Raw genomic sequence first — 22,153 nt, forward strand, 5'->3', positions numbered from 1 at the left:
TTTTTTAAAAGAGGTAATGAAAAGTACAGGGTCCTTAGTGATGTTTCAGAGTCATAGGTCTTTCCTTCCTGCATTCAGGTGATTTGCTCACATACATGTAATTGGCACCTAACAACAACAATATTGACATGGCACTTTTAATATTTTTTTCTCTGCTAGTTTATTTATAAAATTTGAATACAAATGTGAACAAATTCTTTCCATTTCCCTCCCCCCACCCATCAGATTGTACAACCCAATAATGATTAATCACTCCTTCTCCCTGCACATCCACATCCTTCTGCTTGCAGCCTCTCCTACCACTCCAGGATCCTTATACTCATTCTACAGTAACGGTTTTATACAATATTTATCCTTGTGGGACTGAGTTAGTTCACTCAGCATAATGCTGTCCAGTAACTCCCAATTTAGGTAATAATTTACAAAGTTATTGCTCCTGCATGGTTCATAGTATACCATTCTGAGAATGTACCATAATTTTTCAGTCCTTTCATTTGTGGTTGGACAGTTGGACTGTTTTCGATGTTCTTGCATTGGTGAATAATGCTACTATGAACTTTGGTGTACAAGTCTCCATTTGTGCCTCAGTTCTCATATTCTCAGGGTATATTCCAAGTAGTGGAATAGCTGGGTCATAAGGAATTTCTATGTTCAGCTTTTTGAGGAAGTGCCAAACTGTCTTCCAGACTGGTTGCACCGTTTTACAATCCCACCAAGAATGTATGAGAGTTCTTCTCGCCACATCTTCTCCAACATCTATTACTTGCTGCTCTGTTAAACTTTACCACTCTTACTGGAGTGAGAGGGTACCTCATTGTGGTTTTGATTTGCATCTCTTACTGCCAGTGATTTGGAGCATTTCTTCATGGCATATGGCACTTTTCAAACTCTTTCCTATCCAAGAAAGGAAAGAACATAGGGCCCTTTATCTCTTGTTTACTCTGATCAAAGGATCAGCCGTGAGCAACCCATTCCTTGCCCTCTGGTCCCACTAAATAATGTAGCAGTTTGTCTAGATCTATAAAAGGACTTTCTGATAACCCTTCTTGAACTTCTTCCACCACACCTTCCACCAAGAAAGAGGAAGGGAAGAGATTCCAAGGCCTTTAGATTCTCAAAAGCCACTAATCCCTTATCTTGTTTTTATATACACTATATTCATTTAAACTGTAACTATAAAGAAAGAAGAGAGGAAGGCAGATTGTCCCTTGCTCTCTACTTCTTAACTGCCTTACCGCTTTCTTGTCTTTCCCTGTATATATTTGGTTCTTCTTTTTTTTTTTTTAAGGGATTTCCCCAGGAATCTTTTCATGCTATACTTTATTATTTAGTAGACTTTGCTTTGGATGATAAAGCAGAGAAATAGGCCTTAGAAAACTTGTTTGTGCTAATTGTTTAAACCTACAGATCTGTTTTTATTAAGAATGGAAATTTAATTGTTTAAAGTATATTTTTTTTGTGCTTGTGAAAAACGGTAAGAAATCTTTAAAACTTTGACAGATTTCAGCGTTTACCTTGTTGTTAATGCCGTCGAGTTGAGCACAACTCATGGCAGTCCTTTCTGAACAATAAAAATATTAAAAGAACAGCAATTAATAAAGTTCTTAAATTTGATTTTCTAAAAGAACAAAAATTTTTTTAACAGGAACACAAGGGAGCTCTGGTGACGTGGTGGTAAGAAGCTGTGCTGCACTCCTAAAGGCACATGATTTGAATCGAATAGCTGCTCTGCAGAAGGATGAGCAGTCTTCTGTGTGATTAACTGTCTCTGAAAACCCTCTGGAGGGTCAGCTATGGGTTGGTTCTGACTCGGTGACAAATAATAACAACAATTAAACAAAAATTGTTTAGACAGGAACAAAATTCAGAAGGCAGGAAAGGACAGGAAGGATGGACAGATGGAAAGAGGAAACACAGAAAAGAAGTGAGAAGAGAATTGTGTATTTGTTCCCATCCCAAAAAAGGGTGGGAATTATAGAACAATTATCACTGATACCACATGCTAGCAAAATCTTGCTGAAGATTATCCAGAATTGACTGAAACAGTACATCAGCACAGAACTACCAGAAATACAGGCCAGATTTAGAAGTGGCCTTGGCACCAGAGACATTATCATCGATGTCAGATGGATCTTGGCTGAAAGCAAAGAGTGCCAGAGGAATGCCTATCTTTGCTTCATTGACAATGCAAAGGCATGTGACTGTGTGAATCACAACAAATTACGGTTAACCTTGAGACTGTAGGGATCACAACAAATTATCGCGAACTTTGAGAAGCCTGGGATCCCAGAATACTTCATCATGTTCATATGAAATCTATACTTGGACCACAAAACAGTAGTCAGAACAGAGTAAGGAAACACTGCATAATTCAAAATCAGGAAAGGAGTGTGTCAGGGATGCGTCCTATCTCAATACCTTTTCAGTCTATATAGGAACAGATCATTCAGAACTGTGCACTTTGTGAGGAGGAATATGACATCAGTATTGGTAGAAGACTGATTAACAACCTTCATTATGCAGATGACACAACCTTGCTCACAGAGGACCTGAAACATTTACTGCAGAAGGTCAAGGACTGCAGTCTTCAGTATGGATTGAAGCTTAATATCAAGAAGACAAAGATTCTTACCTCTGGGTCAGTTGGCAGCACCATGATAGGTGGAAAAGAGATTAAGGTTGTTAAAAATTTCAGCTTGCTTGGCTCTCCAGACAACACTCTTGATGCCAGCAGTCAAGAAATCAAAAGACAAATTGCTCTGGGAAAGCTGCTGTCAGAGGCTTCTCAGAAATGCTGAAGAGCTATGATGTCAGGCTGGAGATACCATCACTTCCTATGCATCAGAGAGCTGGACAGTGAATAAAGATGACAGAAGAATTGTGGCTTTTGAGTTGTGGTGCTGGAAAAGAATATACAACATACCATGGATGGCCAAAAGAGCAAACAAGTTTAACCTGGAGAGGGTGAAACCAGGCTGCTCCTTGGAGGCAAGATTTTAAAGTTTTATCTCACAAATTTTTGGCATATGGCCAGGGGACCAGTTCCTGGATAAGGACATCATGTTGGAAAAGGTGAAGGGACAATGCAGGAGAGGAAGACCTGGAATGAGATGGATTGACACAGTAACTATGGTAGTGGGTTTAGGTGTTTTGGAGACAGTGAGACTGGCTCAGGTTTGAGCAGAATTCAGAGCTGTTAAACCTAGAGTTGCTGTGAGTCTCAGGCGACTTGATGGCACATAACAACAACAACATGATCAATGTCATGAAGCAAGATGTACATGAATTGTTGAATAGAAGATGAATTTGTTGTTTAAATTTTTTCCTAGGAGTGGCTACAAGTCAGCAGTAAGAAAGAACAGAGAGGCACTCAAAATAATGAATAGGTCTAAAGTATATGAACTTAAGAACCTGTTTAACTGTAGGCAGGGCACAGACTGTTGAAGCAGCTAAACTGAATCCATATTAAAAGAGATATTTAGAATGTACTCAGTTTATAGTAATTCTCAATTGACATCATCTGATATTCTGACCCCTGTGTCAAGAAAACCCCAAACTTAACTGCTGTCAAGTAAGTTCTGACTTATGGCACCTTTCGTTCAAGTTCCTGAGGCTGTAAATGTTTATTGGAAATTGCCCTTTTTTCTTCTTCAGAGCATCTGGTGGATTTGAACCACTGACTGTTTAGTTAGCCACCCAACACGTAATGCTCTGTGCAGCCTATTCTGCTCTAGTGAGTGGAAAATAAGAGCTTTGCTGCCAAAAATTACATTATGTATGAAGCATAGGGCAAGAGGAATGAACACTTCATCAAACGCCACCCACTTCTCCTTCTTGCTCTCTCGGTTTTATCTCTCTCTCCAACATGCTTCAAGCTTTAGCCACATCGTAGTTCTCATGGTTCTCAGGATGATTTCAGGCCTATTTTGCCCATATTTCTTCATGACTCCATCCCTTTCCCTCTCTTTATCTGGTTAATCCCTTCTGAGCCTAGTCAGAAGTTTTCTTTGCTAAAGTTTGTCAAGAGTCTCTAGGGACTCTATTCATTCCTTCTCCAGGCATCATAGTATTGTATATCTTTTAAATTTTGTTTTACTATTAATTGTGCTCTGTGTGTTATCATTATCTATATGTTTATTACTTATTAAAATTTTATTTCTTTGAGTGTATAAACCATTTGCTTTTCTCAGTACTGAGTGTGTTGCTTGGTACATAGTAGGTATCCAGCCAATGCACATAAAAGATGTATGTAACTGCACAGTCTCCAGTTTCCAGCTAGCTTCTAAGACTTGTTTGTGCTTAGGGATGAAGTAAAGTGGGAGCATAAAGGATTATCTATTCTTGAGACCCACTGAACTCTGAATTGTCAAGAAGTTACTTAGCCCTATTTGACATGCTGAGCTCAAACTTTTTGACTGCTCTGCAGTGAGTAATATTTTGTAGTTCCTGTTTACCGCAAAACTTCCTTTGTATGCTGTGACCCTATACCATCTGGTTCCTTTTCTCTCCTTAGTCTTTCCAGGATGCTGACATCTCCAGTCCTCAGTTCTCTGCATGTATGAATCTTCTCACTTTCTCATTTGTACTCTCACTCTCACTTCATGATGTCATCTATTCTCATGACTTCTGTCACCTCTAACCAGGTGGCTCCCACATCTGAAGTTCTATTAATAAGTCTTACATTTCTTCTGAGTTGCAATCCTGTATTCATTTTCATAGCTCACTGTCAGCCCAGAGGGCTCAAAACCAAGCTTTGTAGAGTTTTCAGAATAACTTCCTTCTCCCCAAATTTTTTAATGTCTCCACCTATTCTTTCTGAACATCTTTCTCTCTCCATCCCACCCCACACCTGTCCTGCTCTCGTTCCTAGTTTCAAAATAGGGGGCCAGTTTTGACTCCTTGCTTTGCTTTGCCTCCCACATACACACTGCAGGTATTTCAGTCTGCCTCTGCAGACTTCGTACCATATTTACTTCCAGTGCCTTAGTTTGATACTCGCCTCCTTTCACCCCTCACTGTTGTAGAATTAATTACCTGTTTGCCATGTTCAGTTTTCTTTACTTGGTTATGTCTCTTCTTTTAGTTTAGGACAAACTGGAGAATGTATTACTTCTAGAGAAAAATTTCAAACTTTTAGCCTGAATATTTCGGGTTCTTTTTTCATTTACTTTAGCTTGACTTCTCAGCCTCATTGCTAACCACTTACTTCCCTGAACACACACCGCCAATTGAGTTAGTTTCCATATTCACTTCGCTTTCCTCTTTAATACCTGCTTAAATCTATGCTGTCTTTAAGCTTTCTCTTGTGCTAGAGGACTTTCCAGAATCTTTGCAGCTTTTGGTTTATCCCATTGCTTTTGAGTTGGTTCTGATGCATAGCAATCCTACAAGACAGAATGGAACTGCTCCCCATAGGGTGTCTTAAGACTGCAGTGTTTTCTGAAGTAGATTATCACATCTTTTTTTCCATGGAGTGGCTAATGGGTTTGGACTGCTGATCATTCAGTTAACAGTCAAGTGCTTAACCACTGTGTCACCAGGGCACCTTTTTTTGGCTGACAGTACTATATATACACCAGTGTAGGTGGTGCCCAACATCACAGATCTACTGAATCCCATAGTGATTGCAGTCTTGGAAACCGGGACAGTTGCTTTCTTTTGGTTTTTGTGCTGAGGACCTGTGCATTTACCTCTTTATGTCCTCCACTTGGAGTGAATATTAATACTGTGCAGTTTTAGAGAGCCTAGCAGGAGTGGCATCCACTTCCTAAATAACATGCCTCTGGAAACTCAATGAACCTTGATAAATGTCGATAGTTGTAGAGGGGCTCAGGCCTTTTGTCCATAGGATTGCTGGGAGTCGTGCTCGACTTAAAGGCAATCAACAACAAGAACAGAATATTAAACGTTGACAAATAGACAGTGGAAAGAGGTAAGGAGGGAGAAGGTTTGAGAAGAAGAGGAGGGCATGATCTGTGCAGCTCTCCCTTATTTGTGACCTGGAGCAGAGGTTAGCAGAAATATATCTTTGTTAACCCTGAAGTCACCCTTGCCTGAAAGTCTCATTCAGAACAATATTCTGAATGACATGATTTCAGGCCAAGTGCGGGTTTGAGTTTAGGGTTGGTAATAAATGGCAGTCCCAGATCTCCTTCTGTTATTCATTATTGACTTGGTAACCATACAATGGGTGGTAATCCAACTGTAAGTCCAAGAGGACCTGTGTTTTCTCAGAATTCCATCTTAGCCTTCAATTTAGGAAAGGAGATTCCATGACCTCTGACTCTTAAACATTATGGTAGATTCAGACCCTTGGATATAGGCATTGCTTGATTTGCATTAAGCCATTTTCCCTCTAGATGTCAGTGAGTCAACAGTATGTCTTTGTTCCATTATAAAGTGACTTTAAGAAATGTGAAATTGACTTTCAGGACAGAATAATTTGATCTTTTCTCCACCTTTTGGTTTGTCTCTGCAGAAAGTTATACAAGCGCTATGCCTTTCTACGCTGTGATGACGAGAAGGAGCAGTTCCTCTATCACCTCCTCTCTTTCAATGCCGTTGATTACTTTTGCTTCACCAATGTCTTCACAACTATCCGTGAGTTTTTGCTTCCCACTAGCCTTGTCAGTATCAATCTTAATGAACCTATCAGAGACTAATTTACTACTCCTGTTTTTGTTTTTTAGCTCAATAATGCCTAGGATTTTTGTTTTTCTTTGTTCTGTTTATTTTTTGACAACTTTCCGTTTTCCTGTATCCATATTTTGTGCATTACACATTCCAATTATTTTTTTAAAATAAATTTTTTATTTTATACTGGTTTACTTACAAAGTTTGTATACATTGTTTTTAACACTGGATCTTTCCCATTTTCTTTACCCACTCCTTCCTCCACCCATCAAATTGTGCATCCCTGTGATTAACCCCCACCCATCCTCATCCCTCTGCTCCCCCCACTTTGGATCCTCATATGTGATCTACAATAATGGTCTTTTACAGTATTTGTCTTTATGTGACTGAGTTAATTCACTTAGCATAATGCTCTCCAACCCTTCCCACATTAAGTACTACTCTTGTTTTTAAAAGAAAAATGATCATTTATTCTTTCTATTTGCTCTCTACCTTTTTGGGCCATCACTTGTCTGTCAGTTTGTCATACTATGTGTTGCTTGTCGCAGTGCCACTGGTACTTTAAAACCAGCGAAGTCACCCATGATAGACAGGTTTCAGTGAAATTTCCAGACTGATGCAGACTAGGAAGCAGAACTGCCCATCTACTTCCGAAATAATAGACCCTTGAAAACATTGTGAGTAATATCAGATTGTTGATGTAATACTAAAAGATTAAATCAGGTGAAAAGCCACTCACTATAGGACTAGGGAAGAGCTGCCGCCTCAAATTAGTCTACCTTAATGATGTGAATAGAATAATGTGTTCATCCATTTAAAGGACCTTCATTTGTTGACGTGACGTGATGTAAAATGAGAAACAGCTGTAAAACATCCACTAGTAATTCCACTAGTAATTGAACATAGAATGTATGAAGTGTGAATCTAGAAAACTTTCTTTTCTTGTCAGAAATGAAATGGAAAGCATGAAGATTGATATTCTAGGCATCATTTAACTAAAATAGACTGGTATTGTCCATTTTGAATCAGTGAGTCATAGGCTCTCTTAAGCTGAGAATGACAAATTGTGTTTCACTGATCATCAAATAGAACATATCAAGAGCTATCCATAGGAATAAAATGGAGATTCCTAAATGTAGATAAAAGCGTATATACCAAACCAATGGCCAACATTACTCTCAATGTGGAGAGATTGAAGGTACTCCTCTTATGAAGAGATCCAGAAAAGGATGACACCACAACTGTTCAATATTGTATTAAAAGTCCTGGCCAGAACAATAAGGCAAGAAAAGGCATCCAAATTGGCAAAGAGTAAGTAAAGCTATCCCTATTTGCAGATGATATGATCCTATATAGGAAATCCAAAGAGGTAAGAAGAAAACCCTATATAGATACTCCTAAATATGCAGCAAGAAAATTACTTGATGTAATTGACCAAATCAGTAAAGTGGCAGGGTATAAGTTTAATATAAAAAAAAATCACTCCAATTTTTCTACAGTATCAAAGAGGACTCTGAAAAGGAAATAAGGAAAATAAAGCCATTTATACTAACCATCCAAAAGACACAATGCTTAGAAAGAAATCTAACTAGAGTTACAAAACACCTATACCAAAAATCTAGGAAACATTCCTAAAAAACTCAAAGAGACTTACATAAGTGGAAGAATATATCATACTTATGGATTGGAAGGTTTACACTGTCAACATGATAGTACTAACAAAAGCAAGCTACAAATTCAGTGCATTTCTGATCTAGAGCCTGTCATTGTTTTTTTAAAGAAATAGAATAAATAATCACCAACATCATATGGAAAATATATAGAGACTGCAGCTAAACTCCAGTTAAAGTGATTCTGAAGAAGAAAAAAAATGTGTCAGTTCATTTTTGTTGAAGATCTTCTCTTTGACCTTCCACCTGTCCCAAAATGTTATCTTTTTCTAAGGACTGCCTCTCTTTTTGACAGCATGCTTAAAGGATGTGAGAAAAAAGTTGCACTATCCTTGCCTCTAGGGGGCACTCTTGCTACAGTTCATCCAAGATGGACTTTTTTTTTCTTTTGACAGTCCTTGAGATGTTCAGTACTCTTCTCCAACACCAGAGCTCAAAGGCATCGATTCTTCTTCATCATCCTTATTCATTGTCCAACTTTTCTAATTTTCAGATCAATAAGAAGCAGTTGAAAATACCATAGTTGGATCAGGTGCACCTCAGCCTTGCTCTCTAACACTTTGGAGAGGTTGTTAACAGCATATTCATCCAGTGTAATAAAAGAATACTTAGCAAACACAAAAACCAAAGTTGAAGAAATTGAGACTTTTTACTTACTTTTACAGTCTGTAACTGATTGAATGTGTAATCAAGATGCATTAATAATAATTGGTGACTGCAGTGCAAAAATTGGGAATAAAATTAATGATAAAATCAATACAAAAGTATTGATAGTTTGAAAATACAATGTTGGTGACAAAAATGAGGCCAGAATGACAAGAGTCCAGAATAAAAGTTGCATAGTAAAGTGGTGGTGGTGGTGGTGGTATGACACTGTATAACAATGAAAGAACTTTTTTCCCAAAGAAAAAAGCAAACGGGGGAGGGGGATTGGGACAGGGAGGAAAATGTGCAACAACGAGTGAGTGGAAATATGAGTTCTTTATAAACTTTAATTAAAATCTTAAAAAGGATATAATTTGAACTTGAAATTTAAGATATTTAAGTCACCTTTCAGCCAGGTAATAAAATAAACAATATAGTCTGTGAGTAATAAACTTCTTTATACAATAAACTACATGACATCAGTCAACATTTGCCCAAAATCAAAGATGAAGAGACAAGAGAAGGGATACTAGATCAGTGGAAACAGAACAAGCAGAATAGAAATAATGAGAATGCTCACTTACTGTAAAAACTGCAAACAATGCCATAGAACAATTTGAATAAATTTGTTAAAGGAAACCTAATTTGCTATGTAAACTTTCACTTAAAATGCAATGAAATATTTTTTAAAGCCAATTTTTTAAAAAATGGAGATTTTAAACATGTGATTGGACAGTGGGGGGAAAAAAACCAGATAATATTTGAATTTTAGGTAATTACATGGCTTCCCAAAATCTACAAATAGTAAAAAAAAAAAAAAAAAGAGGCCAGAGATAACATGATCCATAATTTTGTACATTAAATGATTTATTCATTGCAAATACCTTGTAAAAAAAATTCAAACTACAACCTTGAGATCATCACACCTTAATTTAGAGACATATCTCAAGAAATGTATTCAATATAAATACCTGAAGACCAGACTGGTTGTGGGATAACATCATCCATGAAGAAAACAGAAAGTCATTACAGAGACAGAAAAGAAAGCAAAGACCAAAATACATGTCAGAAGAGACTCTGAAACTTGCTCTTGAATATGGAGAAACTAAAGCCAAAGGAAAAATGATGAAGTTAGCTGAACAGGACTGTTTCAAAAGAGCAGCTTGAGATGGCCAAGTCGTATATTATAATGAAATATGCAAAAGACTGGAGCTTGAATTTTGAATTTTGATCTTTTAAGCAGAAAGAACTGAAGAAGAAAGTCAAGCCTTGAGCTGCAGCACTGAAGAATTCTTTGGAAAAAATAATGAGTGACACATGAAGCAGCCAAAGAAGATGGAAGGAATACAGAGTCACTGTACCAAGAAGAATGGATTGATGCTCGGTCACTTCAGGACATAGTGTATGAACAAGAACCAGTGGCACTGAAGGAAGAAGTCTAACCTGCATTGAAGGCATTGACAAAAATAAGGCTCTAGCAGTTTGGCATTTCTTCAAAAAGTTGAACATAGATACTCCGTATAACCCAGCTATTCCACTACTGGGAATATACCCGAAGGAAATTAGAACTGAGACACAAATGGAGATTTGTACACCAATGTTCATAGCAACATTATTCACCATTGCAGGAACATAGATACAGCCCAAATGCCCAACCACAATCGAAAATGGATTGAAAGATTGTGGTACATTCATGCAATGGCATCCTATGCAGCACTCAGGAGCAACGGTTTAGAAAAATGCTGCATAACTTGGGAGAGGCTGGAGAGCATTATGTTGAACAAACTAACACATTTCATAAGGACAAATACTGCACAAGACCAATATTGTAAAAATAGAAGGAGAACTTATGAAACATGGGAACTCAAGGAGTGGAGGGCTGAGGATAGATAGGGAGGAAACCGCCGGGTTGCACAGTTTGGTGGTTGGAAGGGGAGGTGGGGAAGGAAATGGGAAGGATCCAGGCAAAAATACAAGGTAGTGATGGGCAAGGTCCAATGAGGATTAATTTTATAAAACATAATGCATGAGAATAATTGTAAGAAACACAAGTGAATGAAGAATAATGTGAAATACAATGTATAGGAACTTTGTAAACAAACCAATAATAATAATAAAAAAAGGACTCTAGGAATTAATGGAATACCATTTGAGATGTTTGAACTAATAGATGCAGGCCCGCTCTATGCCAAGAAATTTGGAAGGCAAACACCTGCTTGGTTGACTAAAAGAGGTCCATGTGTGTACCCCTTCCAAAAAAAGGTGATACAACAGAGTGCAGGAATTACTGAACAGTATTAATAATACTGCATGCAAGTACATTCTTGCTGAAGATTATTCAGTAAGGGCTGGAGCAGTACAGCTCCAGAGAACTGCCAAGAAATTCAAGCTGAGTTCAGAAGAGGTTGTGAAATGAAAGTTGTCACATACATCTTGGTTGAAGGCAGAGATTATCAGAAGGATGTTTACTTGTGTTTTATTGACTTTGTACACGTGTTCAACTGTGTGAATCTTAGTAAGTTATGGGTAACATTTCGAAGAATGGAATTTCTAGAACATGTAATTGTGCTCATACAGAACCTGTATGTACCAACAAGCAGACAGACAGAATAAGGGCAAACTGCACTGTTTTTAATCAGGAAATGGATGCATTGGCATTGTATCCTTTCACCATACCTATTTGGTCTGTGCTGAGCAAATAAGAAGTCAAGAAGCTGTACTATATGAAGAAGAATTTGGCATCAGGATTTAAGGAAGCCTCATCCTGAGATACTGACAAACAACTTTGCTTGCTGGAAGCTCGAGGTTGTCAGAGATGACCATGAAAGCAGCCATCAGGAAATCTAAGAGTTTATTGCCCTTGGCAAATCTGCAGCCAGCGACTTCTTTAAAATGCTAACAAGCATGGATGTTCTTTTAAAGGCTAAGGTGCACCTGACTTAAGCCATAGTATTTTAATTTGTTTAAGTATGAAACTTAGACAGTGAATAAGGAAGACCACAGAAGAAATCGATGCCTTTGAATTGTGATATTGCCCAAGATTATTGACTATACCGCGAAATGTGAAAAGAGCAAACATATCTATCTTGGAAGAAGTATAGCAGGGTGCTCCTTAGACACAAAAATGGTGAGACTTTGTGCTTGTTATCAGGTAGGGCCATTTGCTGGAGAGGAGTATCATGCAAAGGAGAGAGTGAGCAAAGAAAGAGCTCATTGGGGTCGATTTACAGTGACTGACACAAGTAGATAAGCATGGCCAGGGGTGGCGTAGGATTGGGCAGAGTTTCAGTCTCTTCTTCATAAATGTAGTTACTATGACATAGAGCCAACACTATGGAACCCAACAATAATCTGTGGAGAGCTGTTTACTTACCCTCTTTGGAGACTTTTCCCCCTCTGATATTCTAGTTCTGTTTCTGGACCAGGGAGCTCAATTCTTTTGACCATCTTGCCAGTATTGTCCTAGGCATTCCTCTGGGAGTCTAAGGTGGTGACAAATGTAAAGATACTCTGTTTTGTGTTTGACATAGAGATATGCTCAGCATCACAAGGTATAGACAAGGCCACAGAGGAAAACAGTATTTCCTAAAGTAGCAGAAAACATTCTAGATAGCATTGGGAGCCTAGAGCCCAGGCTTTGCAGTACCTTAATTCATTGTGTCTGTGATCAGAGCCCACCACTGCTGTGGGCCTTAGTCTCCCTGGTTGCAAAGTGACGAACAGGAGTCAGTATTGTCTAAGACCCTTCAGACTTCATCTTTCTTTTATGCTAGGACTCTCTAATAGATGGTTTCTAAATGTGCCCCAATGGCTCGCTGGTTGGCTAGTTAATGGTTGCTAGTTAGCTGCATGGACTGTTGTTTCTTTCACACACCTCATCTTCCCTCTCAGAGATGATAGCTCTGGGCTTTGTAGTAGAAACAGCATTGGATTGAAATTTAGGAGACCTAGGGAAATCCATTTACCTTTCTATGCCTTGGTAAGGAATTGAAGTATCTGTTTTGGCCTTTCCTAAGAATGAAACGATCATTTGAAAAGTCTTCTGAAAAGCAGTTCAGTACAATATCAGGAGTTGGTGATTTTTTTTTTAGTAATTGCCTTAGTTCTGAGCCTCCTGATAGACTTGGGTCTTGGCAGTTTGGGAGACAACCTTGGGAGGATTGAAACAGAGGGTAAATTGGTTAATAGTCTAAGCCAGCAAGGTATAGGTTTGGAGGACCTGTGCTCCAATGGGCCACAGTCACACGAACATACTTGGAGCACATTAGGGCCCTGTCAGATAGGGGAGGCATTTCTAATGCCCTTCAATGTCTTTGTGGCTTTTATTTTTAAATAGTGATCCCATACCACATCCTTATTGTACCAAGCAAGAAGCTGGGGGGCTCCATGTTTACTGCCAACCCTTGGATCTGCATCTCAGGAGAATTGGGTGAGACACAGATCCTGCAAATTCCCAGGAATGTTTTAGAGATGACCTTTGAGGTATGTATCATCCAAGCGCCCCAACCCCAGGCTCTGAGATCTGAGTTTGAAACACCTACTTTGGTAGGGAACTTTCTGTAATATTTCTTAGAGGTTATGCTAAGTACAGTGTTAGACATCAGCATACCTGGTCTTACCTGAGATGATCTGAGGCAGGCATCAGGGATTACTCTTGAGGAGGCGGGAACTTTCCCTGTCTAAACAGCTGTGTACGAGAGACATTTATTTGGATTTGTGTACCTCCCTGTCCATAGTGTGTTGAGAAATTCCTTAGAGTTCCTTCAGCTGCTGAGCCCAAGTATTCACAGAAACTCGTGCTCTAGACCCTGTTCTGCCCATGGCAGCAGCACCATCTTTCTTTGCTATGGGCTAATTCATCAATCACTGTTGGATTCGGCCCTGGCTGTAGATGGAGCCATGAGCTCTGGCCCTACAGATGCTGAGGGACTGGGTTGCAGAAAGCTCTGTGCCTTGAAGATTGCTGCTCTTGCCCTCTGTTTATCTGACTTACCCCATCTTCTTCTCTATTTGGCTATTCTCCCACAGTGTCAGAACCTGGGGAAGCTCACTACTGTCCAGATTGGCCATGATAACGCTGGTCTATATGCCAAATGGCTGGTGGAGTATGTGATGGTCAGGAATGAGATCACAGGACATACCTACAAGTAAGTTCCCGTAGCCTGTCATCAGGAAGATACAGAGGGCACCACCTGGGTCTTCAGTACTTGAGTAGTTGGAGTTCTTGAGTAGACAGACACTCTTTGGCTATTCCACCTGCACCTGAAAAGAAATGAGAGGTTTCTAAGCAAAAATGTGTAACATTTTTGTGTCACCCATGATATACACATGACTTCTCTCATGATTCCTAATGAGATTGGCTGAGCAGGACTTTGAGGATCTTACCACTCTGGGTCTAGAGTCTTAATGGGAAGAACACTGGCAGGTCTAGCAGCACTGACAGACCATGACTGACCTTCAGATTTCCATGCGGCCGGTGGTTGGGGAAGGGTATGGATGACGGAAGTCTGGAACGAGTCCTGGTTGGAGAACTACTCATGTCCCAGCCTGAGGTGGATGAGAGGCCATGCCGGACCCCACCCCTGCAACAGTCTCCCAGCGTCATCCGGAGGCTCGTCACCATCTCTCCTAACAACAAGCCCAGTAAGTGGGGAGAAGGGCTGGGCCGTCAGCACACAATATAGATAATGGGCAACTCTCTGAACCCTGAGAGGAGAGCCCAGGTCAAGCCCTTACAGCTTTCACAGGAACTACTTCTGCTGACAAACCAGTCTCAGAATTTTGTCACTTTCTTTTCATGAGTCAGTAGAAGTGTTAGACATCTCTGTAATGTCATGGATGGGAAGGAGAGAACTCAAGAAGCCTGCCTAGGTGCTCTCTACTATTTATATAGGATCCTAAAAAAGGAGAGGAATCTAATTTTTTGGCCTTTTCCTTCTTGCTTCCTGGGATTCATGGCCAAGTCTTGACTTTGTTTTGCTGCCCAAAATTCTAAGAGCCAGTTTCCCAGGATCTAGGCTGCCCTGCCTCTTCCATGGGCCCTTTCTAAGTCTGCAGTCTCCTGCTCAGCCAGCTAAGCACTGCTAGCCTCTGAGATTGGTTAGGATGTCTGCTTGATTTTTGTGTAGAACTGAACACTGGGCAGATCCAAGAGTCCATCGGAGAGGCAGTCAATGGCATTGTGAAGCACTTCCATAAACCTGAGAAAGAGGTGAGTGTTCTTGACCTCCAACTGCTGAGGAGACATTCTAATTTTTCCAGCTATCTTGCTTTTACTCATCTAGGCCTGTGTGCTTCTAGGCACAGCACAATTTTAAAGTGTGTGCCTTAGGTTGTGATGAAGCAGATTTCTTCCTGTGTGGCGCTCCCTCTCAGGTTGCCCTGTTTCCCTGCCACACTGATAACCCAGTAGATTTTAGGAAGAGCTAATGCAGCAGAACTGGGTGGGGAAGAGGACTGTTCCCCAGGATCTAGGCTGCCTTGCCTCTTCATGGGACCTGGGCCCCTAGTGAGCAGTGTCTGTTCCTATCCTTTTCTGGATCTGCATAGATTACTTAGTGTCTTTGTACTCCTGGAGGGGAATCTTCTTGTGTGACCCAGATCCGTCATCATTCACTCAACCATTTATTCCTTCATTCATTCATCAATCATTCAGCCAGAACTGTGCTGTTTTCTGTGGGGAACATACAGGGTCCCTGTCTTCTCTAGTTGCCCTTCCAGCTCTGGGCTGTGGGTTTGGGGATGGAGTAGTGGGAGGGCAGCCCTGCTGATGTGGTCCTATTTCCTTTAGCGAGGAAGCCTGACCCTCCTGCTCTGTGGAGAATGTGGACTTGTCTCAGCTCTAGAACAGGCTTTCCAGCATGGATTTAAATCACCCCGGCTCTTCAAAAATGTCTTCATTTGGGATTTCCTGGGTGAGTTGGTGTCTAGAGTATGAGGGTAGGAAAAGCACAGCAATATATGTATGTGTGTGTGTGTGTGTGTGTGTGTGTGTGTACACATGTAGATAAATATCTATCAATATATTTATAAAATATAAAACGTAGTTGTTGACTGCTGGCCTTAAGATCACAGTTGCAGAACCCAAGTCAAGTGGCTTTCCAATCATGCTTGAAAACTTTAATTTTTCTTGAAAGAAATGAAGAATTTTTTTCTTTACCCCTCACCTCCTGAAAATTAGGCAGAAAAAATTCTTCTTAGGCAAATGTATATGGTGATACTGACTTAGTCTGAACTCTAACATACTCTCTTTGTAGATCCAAAAGGCCAGTTGATAGCATTGGAGCTCAAGCCCAGTGTTGTATCCACTTGGAGAATTTTCCTACTTTACCTTCATCTGTTTGGTTTTTAAAAAATCTGATGAGGGAAAGACCATCTATGTATCAAGAGCCACATGAATGGAAAAAATAAGTAGTAGAAACATAAATATGATTTTGAAGTATGTTTAGTGATTATAGGAACACTTATTCATGTTTTCTCATTAAGTTCCTGCATGGACTTGGAATAGTGTATAGCAAGTAGGCTCCTGGGCAGTTCAAGCAAGGTTGAGTCAAGAGCCTTTGTCACTGGCAAGACTTTCTTACTTACAGAAAAAGCACAAACCTATTATGAGACATTGGAGCAGAATGAAGTCCCTGAGGAAAACTGGCATACAAGGGCCCGGAACTTCTGTCGATTTGTCACTGCAATCAACAATACTCCCCGGAACATTGGCAAGGATGGCAAATTTCAGATGCTGGTGTGTTTGGGAGCCAGGTACTGCAACTGGCCTTTGAGGTGGTGCTGCCAGCCTGGTGTGGCCTAAGAGGTGGGGAATGGCTAATGACCAGTGCCCTGAGGCAGATGAGGACTTGAAGAAATTCTAGAGTCCCTTAATTTTGTTTGTGTACCACATACGCATGCAGGTGATCTTTGGGATCACTGACAAGAGTTTATGTGTAACCTGGAGAGGAAGAGGCTCCATCTCTGTAGATGTTCATTGAAATAAAAAAAAATCCCACTGGGAAAATTCAGAGCAGAATGTAGCTAGTCATTCCTTCAATAAGTATTTGGATATGCTGTGACCTTTTGGAGGGAGCTTCGGTGGCTTAGTGGTAGGGAATTGCACTACAAGCTAAAGGCATGTGGTTCTAATCCACCAACTGCTCCATAGGAGAACAATGGGTAGTTTCCTCCCAGGTGATTTATTGCCTCTGAAAAGCTGCTAGAGGTTTAGCTATAAATCGGTTCTGACACAAAGGTACACAACAACAACAACAACAAAAGACCTTTTAGAAGGTGATAAAACTAGAGTTGAATAAAGCATTGCCCCTGCCATTTAGAAATTCACTTGTTTTTCATATTACAGAGCTGTTATGAGGATTAAATATCTTATGCTACTGGCATATACTAATTTCTGTGCAAGTGTTAACCCACAGTGGAGGAGGGGTTTCTAGGAGAGATTAGCTGTTGAAATGGAACAAGTTGTACTGATAGGAACCTGGTGTTGGGTTAGAGGTAGAATACTCTCAGCAGGAAGGGGAGGAGCAGCAGCATGTTTAGGGGCAGGTTAATTTGTTCCTGGGATTGAGTACCTCCCAGTGAAGGCCGTTTAAAGCCATGTCATCTTTTCCAGAACTTGTTGAGGAAATAACAGAGGTCTGAAGAGTTACCAGCTTTCCTAGCTTCACACTTAGATTTTGGAACATTAGAGCGGGTTTTCAGCTTGGCTTTACACTAACCTGTGTTCCTTTCTCCTGCCTTTTCAACCCAACTGACCTTTTCTGCCCTGCCAGAGACCACCTTCTACACCACTGGATTGCCCTGCTGGCTGACTGCCCCATCACGTCACACATGTATGAGGATGTGGCACTTATCAAAGACCACACGCTGGTCAATTCCTTGATCCGAGTGCTGCAGACTCTGCAGGAGTTCAACATCACGCTGGAGACGTCCCTTGTCAAGGGCATCGACATCTGAGCTCCCAGCACCAGTCAGCAGCAGGACCAAGAAAGACTTTCCCCTTGCAGCTCTGGCCCTTCTTTCCAAAGGGTCTTCATGAGTTGTGCAGGAGACTGAGAGGAGATGTACACTCACTGTAAAAAGAAAACTAGAGGATTTTTGGAAAAAATAATCTATTTTAAAGTTTATTTGCTGATTTGCTTTTTACACACTTTCATGTGAAAGAATGAGGGAGAGGGAGACGAGGTTGGTGCCGCTTATTTTGAAGCTGGTGACCTCCCTCGCCATGGCCGCACGACGGAGCCTGCGGCCTCCCTGGACTGAGCCTGTGGCGCTACACGTGGGACAGCTCTGACTCCTCCCCATCGTGTCAATGAGGCCATTCCACATTGTTTTTAAACTAATGTTTTCTATATTAACATTATTAGGGATATTTGGCTTTCATAGGCCACACATGGGTGTGCCGAGTGGGAAGCCCCGAGTTCCAGTCAATGGAATTTTTAGTCATGTCTCTAACAAGCACTGATGAGTCAACCCCACATCTTTTTTTTCTTTCTTTCTTCCTTTTTTTTTGTCAGTATTATTTGACATGCCAGGATGTGCCCTTGTGCAGAAATCTGGTTTCCTCTTGGCACACAGTTGCACAGAAGTATACATAAGCATGTTTTTAACAGTTTTGGGTTTTTTTTAACATTTTATTTATTTAACCTGTCATTGTATATTTTAAATTTTTTCTTCCTCTTCCTTCCTTTTTTAAAGGAAAGAAAAGCTTATCACAATGTAACAGCTGTATTCTTACTGTTAAATTTATGTTGTTTTGCAACTTAGAAACCAGCTACAGTATGGCCCAATTAATAAAACATCTGAAACAAAACTGCATAATGTGGGTTTGTGAGTGGTGGGTGGCCGAGGCTGAGAGGACTTGGTTGTGGCATCATGTCCCTTAGCCGACTTGCTGGAGTTGTAGGGGCCCAGGATGACCTGAGAGCTTGATATCATCTAGGTACTTCTTACAGCATGAGGATCTTTCATAGCAGTTGACGCAAATGGCTAGATCTGAGGAGGATTCTTTTCCCCCTCCACAGAGGCGGCGGCTGAGGCACAGGGAGTAAGGCCTCATCAAGGTTGCAGAGATTTCCAGTTGGTCAGGAGAGGGTGGGCCAGTTCTTAAAGGGGTCAGGGAGCCCAGATGAGGACACATGAGAGTCCGCTCAGGGAATCGCAAGAGGGGTTTGTGTTTCTGGGCCTGTCAGTCCTGGGAACCAACGTCCTTCAGTTTCATTCTTGAACCAGCCCCCTTCAGAAGTGTGACATGATCCGGTGGAGAGCTTCATACTATGTCTTCTATACATCCTTGATTGCACATGTACACTGCCCACTGTCAGGAGGACCCTTTCCTCATTCACTTTGAGTTCATTGTAAAAGTTTACCTTAATACTCACCAGCTGTGGACCTCCCATAATTTTTACTTCTCAGAGTTAAGCACTGCATCATTGTGTTTCTGTGGTTTTTGACATGTGGCACCTCCTGCCTAGGCTTTCCTTGTCCGCTTTTTTTAAAATTTAGGTTGTTTATTTTTCATTTCAATGAACATCTACAGAGATTTTGGAATTCCATTCATTCATTGTTCCCCCCTCCCCCCCCCCCTCCCCCCTCCCCCCCCCCCCCCCCCGTTTGCTCCTCGAAAAGCAAAAGAAAAACTCCCTCATTGGCCTTGTCCGCTTTTATGTTGAGCTCGCTTCCTGGACTGGCTTTGGGACGGCTACAAGAGAGTTCAACCTCTTGCCAGCAGGGGGAGCAGTTGGGCTACACTATAGCCAGGGCTGGTGACGGGTGTGTCTTCAGCGTTTTAGGGTGGAAGAGGGAACCTGGGGAATATAGGCATCACCCTTGGAGCAGGAAGGAGAAATCCTGGCTGAGTGGCCTGAGTTTAAGACAGGTGTTTTACGTGAGTAATTCTTTTTCTTCACAACCTGACGGCAAGGATATGAAGGTCAGAGAAATTTTGTCACTTACTCAAGGATACACCATTGATTAATCATATGCTAAAATAGTTTTATTGAGAGCTTATGGCATTTTCATTGACAACTGCTCTATTAGATTCCAGTTTCTCTGCTCAGATGCTGGAAGAAACCTGCCCTGATCACTCTAAAATAGAAACGAATTCTACCAATCAAATTATATCCTCTTAATTATTTTCCTTTGTGAACACCTACAACCACTGTTAATTACTTGTTGACTTCAAGTGTGTTATGAGGGAAAGGCTTAATCCAGTTTGTTCACTGAATGGTACCTGACATCTAGTTGCTAGATGTCATCAAGTCATCCTTGCTTTGTATTCAGCCCTGTGTAATGGTTGAGCACAGTACTGCAGCCAGTGTGTCAAGCCATCTCATTAATAATCTTCCTTTTTTGCCAACCATAGTTTGCCAAGCATAATGTCCTCTGGTGATTGATCCCTTCTGATTCTATGTCCAAAGTACATGAGACAAAGTCTCACTAGCTTTGCTTCCAAGGAACATTCTGGTTGTACTTCCTAGACAGTTTTGTTTGTTCTTTTGATAATATTTTTCACCAACAGCATGATCTCTGACACAGATGTTGTGAGGTGCTTTTGAGTGGGCTGCAACTCATGACGACCCTATGAACAGCAGTTTTGAATCCTGCCCTTCCTTGTGTCATCCTCACCATCTCTGATAGATGTGAGCCCATATAACAGTGACTGTGTCAGGCCATCTTGAGGGTTTTCTCCTTCGCTGGTCCTCTCCCTTCCTAGTAACATGCTCCGTGTATGCGAGATGACGCTTCACCATCCTTACCTCCAAGGAGCACCCTAGTTGCACTCTCTCTAAGACTCATTTGTTTGGGTCTTGGGGTTTTTTTTTCAGTCGATGTGCTATTGAGTACTTTTCTCCCACACCACAACTCAAAGGCATTGATAATTCTTCTGTCATCTTTAGTCATTGTCCAACTTTCAGATCTATGCATGCAAGCAGTTGAAAAGACCATGACACATTGTGGTGATAGCATTATGTGCCGTCGAGTTGAGTATGACTCAAAGCAACCCTATGAACAAAAGAAGTGAACCGTGTTCTAGCCTGTGCCATCCCCCCACTTCCTGACAGACAAGAGCCCGTTGCATCAATCACCGTGTCAATCTCCTGGTCAAGGGTCTTCCTCTTCTTTGCTGACCTTCCACCCTTTTTAGTATCATGTCCCTCTCCAAGAAATAGCTCCTCCTAGCAACATGGCCAAAAAATGTGAGGTGATGCCTAATTTTTCTTGCCTTCAAAGAGCACGGTGGCTACACCCTTTCTAAGACATAACTGGTTTTTTGGCCGTCCATGGGATGTTCAGTACTCTTCTCCAACACCAGAGCTCAAAGGTGTCAGTAGTTCTTCTGTCATCTGTATTCATTGTCTAGCTCTCAGATGTATAGCAAGTGATCAGAAAGACTATGGCCTAAATCAGATAGATGCACCTTAGTCCTCAAACTGACATCATCACTCCTCAATAATTTGGAGAGGTCCCTAACTGCAGATCTTCCCAGTGCAATGTGTTTCCTCATTTTCTGATTGCTGGCACGAAGAGTGTTAATTGTGGGTCCAAATAAGATGAAGCTGTTGACAGTTTCAGTCTCTTCTTCATCCATCATAATGCTGCCCATCAGTCAAGGGGTAAGAATCTTTGCTTTCTTGACACTGAGATGCAATCTATACTGAAGGCTGCATTGATTTTCTGCAACAAGTGCTTCAAGTCCTCACTTTCAACAAGCATGGTGGTTTCATCTGCATAACACAAGTTATTGATGACTCTCCTTCCAATCCTCTTCATAAAGGAATTGGAAGAGGTCCATATTTGTTCCCATTCCCAAGAAAGGTGATCCACCTGAACGTGAAAACTGTCAAACAGTATCATTAATATCACATGTAAATGGAATAACTGCTAAAGATCATTAAAAAAAAACGGCTAGAACAGTACATAGATCAGGAACTGCCAGAAGTTCAAGCAGGATTTAGATGAGGCCATGGCACCACGGACATCATTGCTGATGTCAGATGTATCCTGACTGAAAGTAAATACCAGAAGAAGTCTTTTTTGTGCTTTATTGACTATACAAAGGAATGCATTTGAGGCTGTTGATCCGAGGAACACTGCATGGTTTAAAATTACGAAGAGTGCATCAATGTAGTCTCTCTCTAACCTATATATCTGCTGAGCAAATTGACACATAATAGGTTGTTGTTGTTATGTGCCATCGAGTC

At 40.9% G+C, this 22,153-nt stretch overlaps 1 protein-coding gene across 1 annotated transcript in view; it reads left to right on the forward strand.

Annotated features, from left to right (window-relative positions):
• The window catches only part of DENND5A (DENN/MADD domain containing 5A), a 105,569-nt gene extending 86,807 nt beyond the window's left edge, over positions 1-18,762 (forward strand). Inside the window, exons 18-25 of the mRNA XM_006885597.1 lie at positions 6,479-6,600; positions 13,285-13,430; positions 13,977-14,095; positions 14,410-14,591; positions 15,077-15,159; positions 15,739-15,862; positions 16,538-16,703; positions 17,723-18,762. Coding sequence (XP_006885659.1) covers positions 6,479-6,600; positions 13,285-13,430; positions 13,977-14,095; positions 14,410-14,591; positions 15,077-15,159; positions 15,739-15,862; positions 16,538-16,703; positions 17,723-17,906 — 1,126 coding nt within the window. The 3' untranslated portion in view covers positions 17,907-18,762. The remainder of the gene's footprint in view (positions 1-6,478; positions 6,601-13,284; positions 13,431-13,976; positions 14,096-14,409; positions 14,592-15,076; positions 15,160-15,738; positions 15,863-16,537; positions 16,704-17,722) is intronic.
• Positions 18,763-22,153: the final 3,391 nt, after the last annotated feature.

Source organism: Elephantulus edwardii, unplaced genomic scaffold, assembly GCF_000299155.1.
Source record: "Elephantulus edwardii isolate Elephantulus edwardi_28Jun2011 unplaced genomic scaffold, EleEdw1.0 scaffold00044, whole genome shotgun sequence".
NCBI lineage: Eukaryota > Metazoa > Chordata > Mammalia > Macroscelidea > Macroscelididae > Elephantulus > Elephantulus edwardii.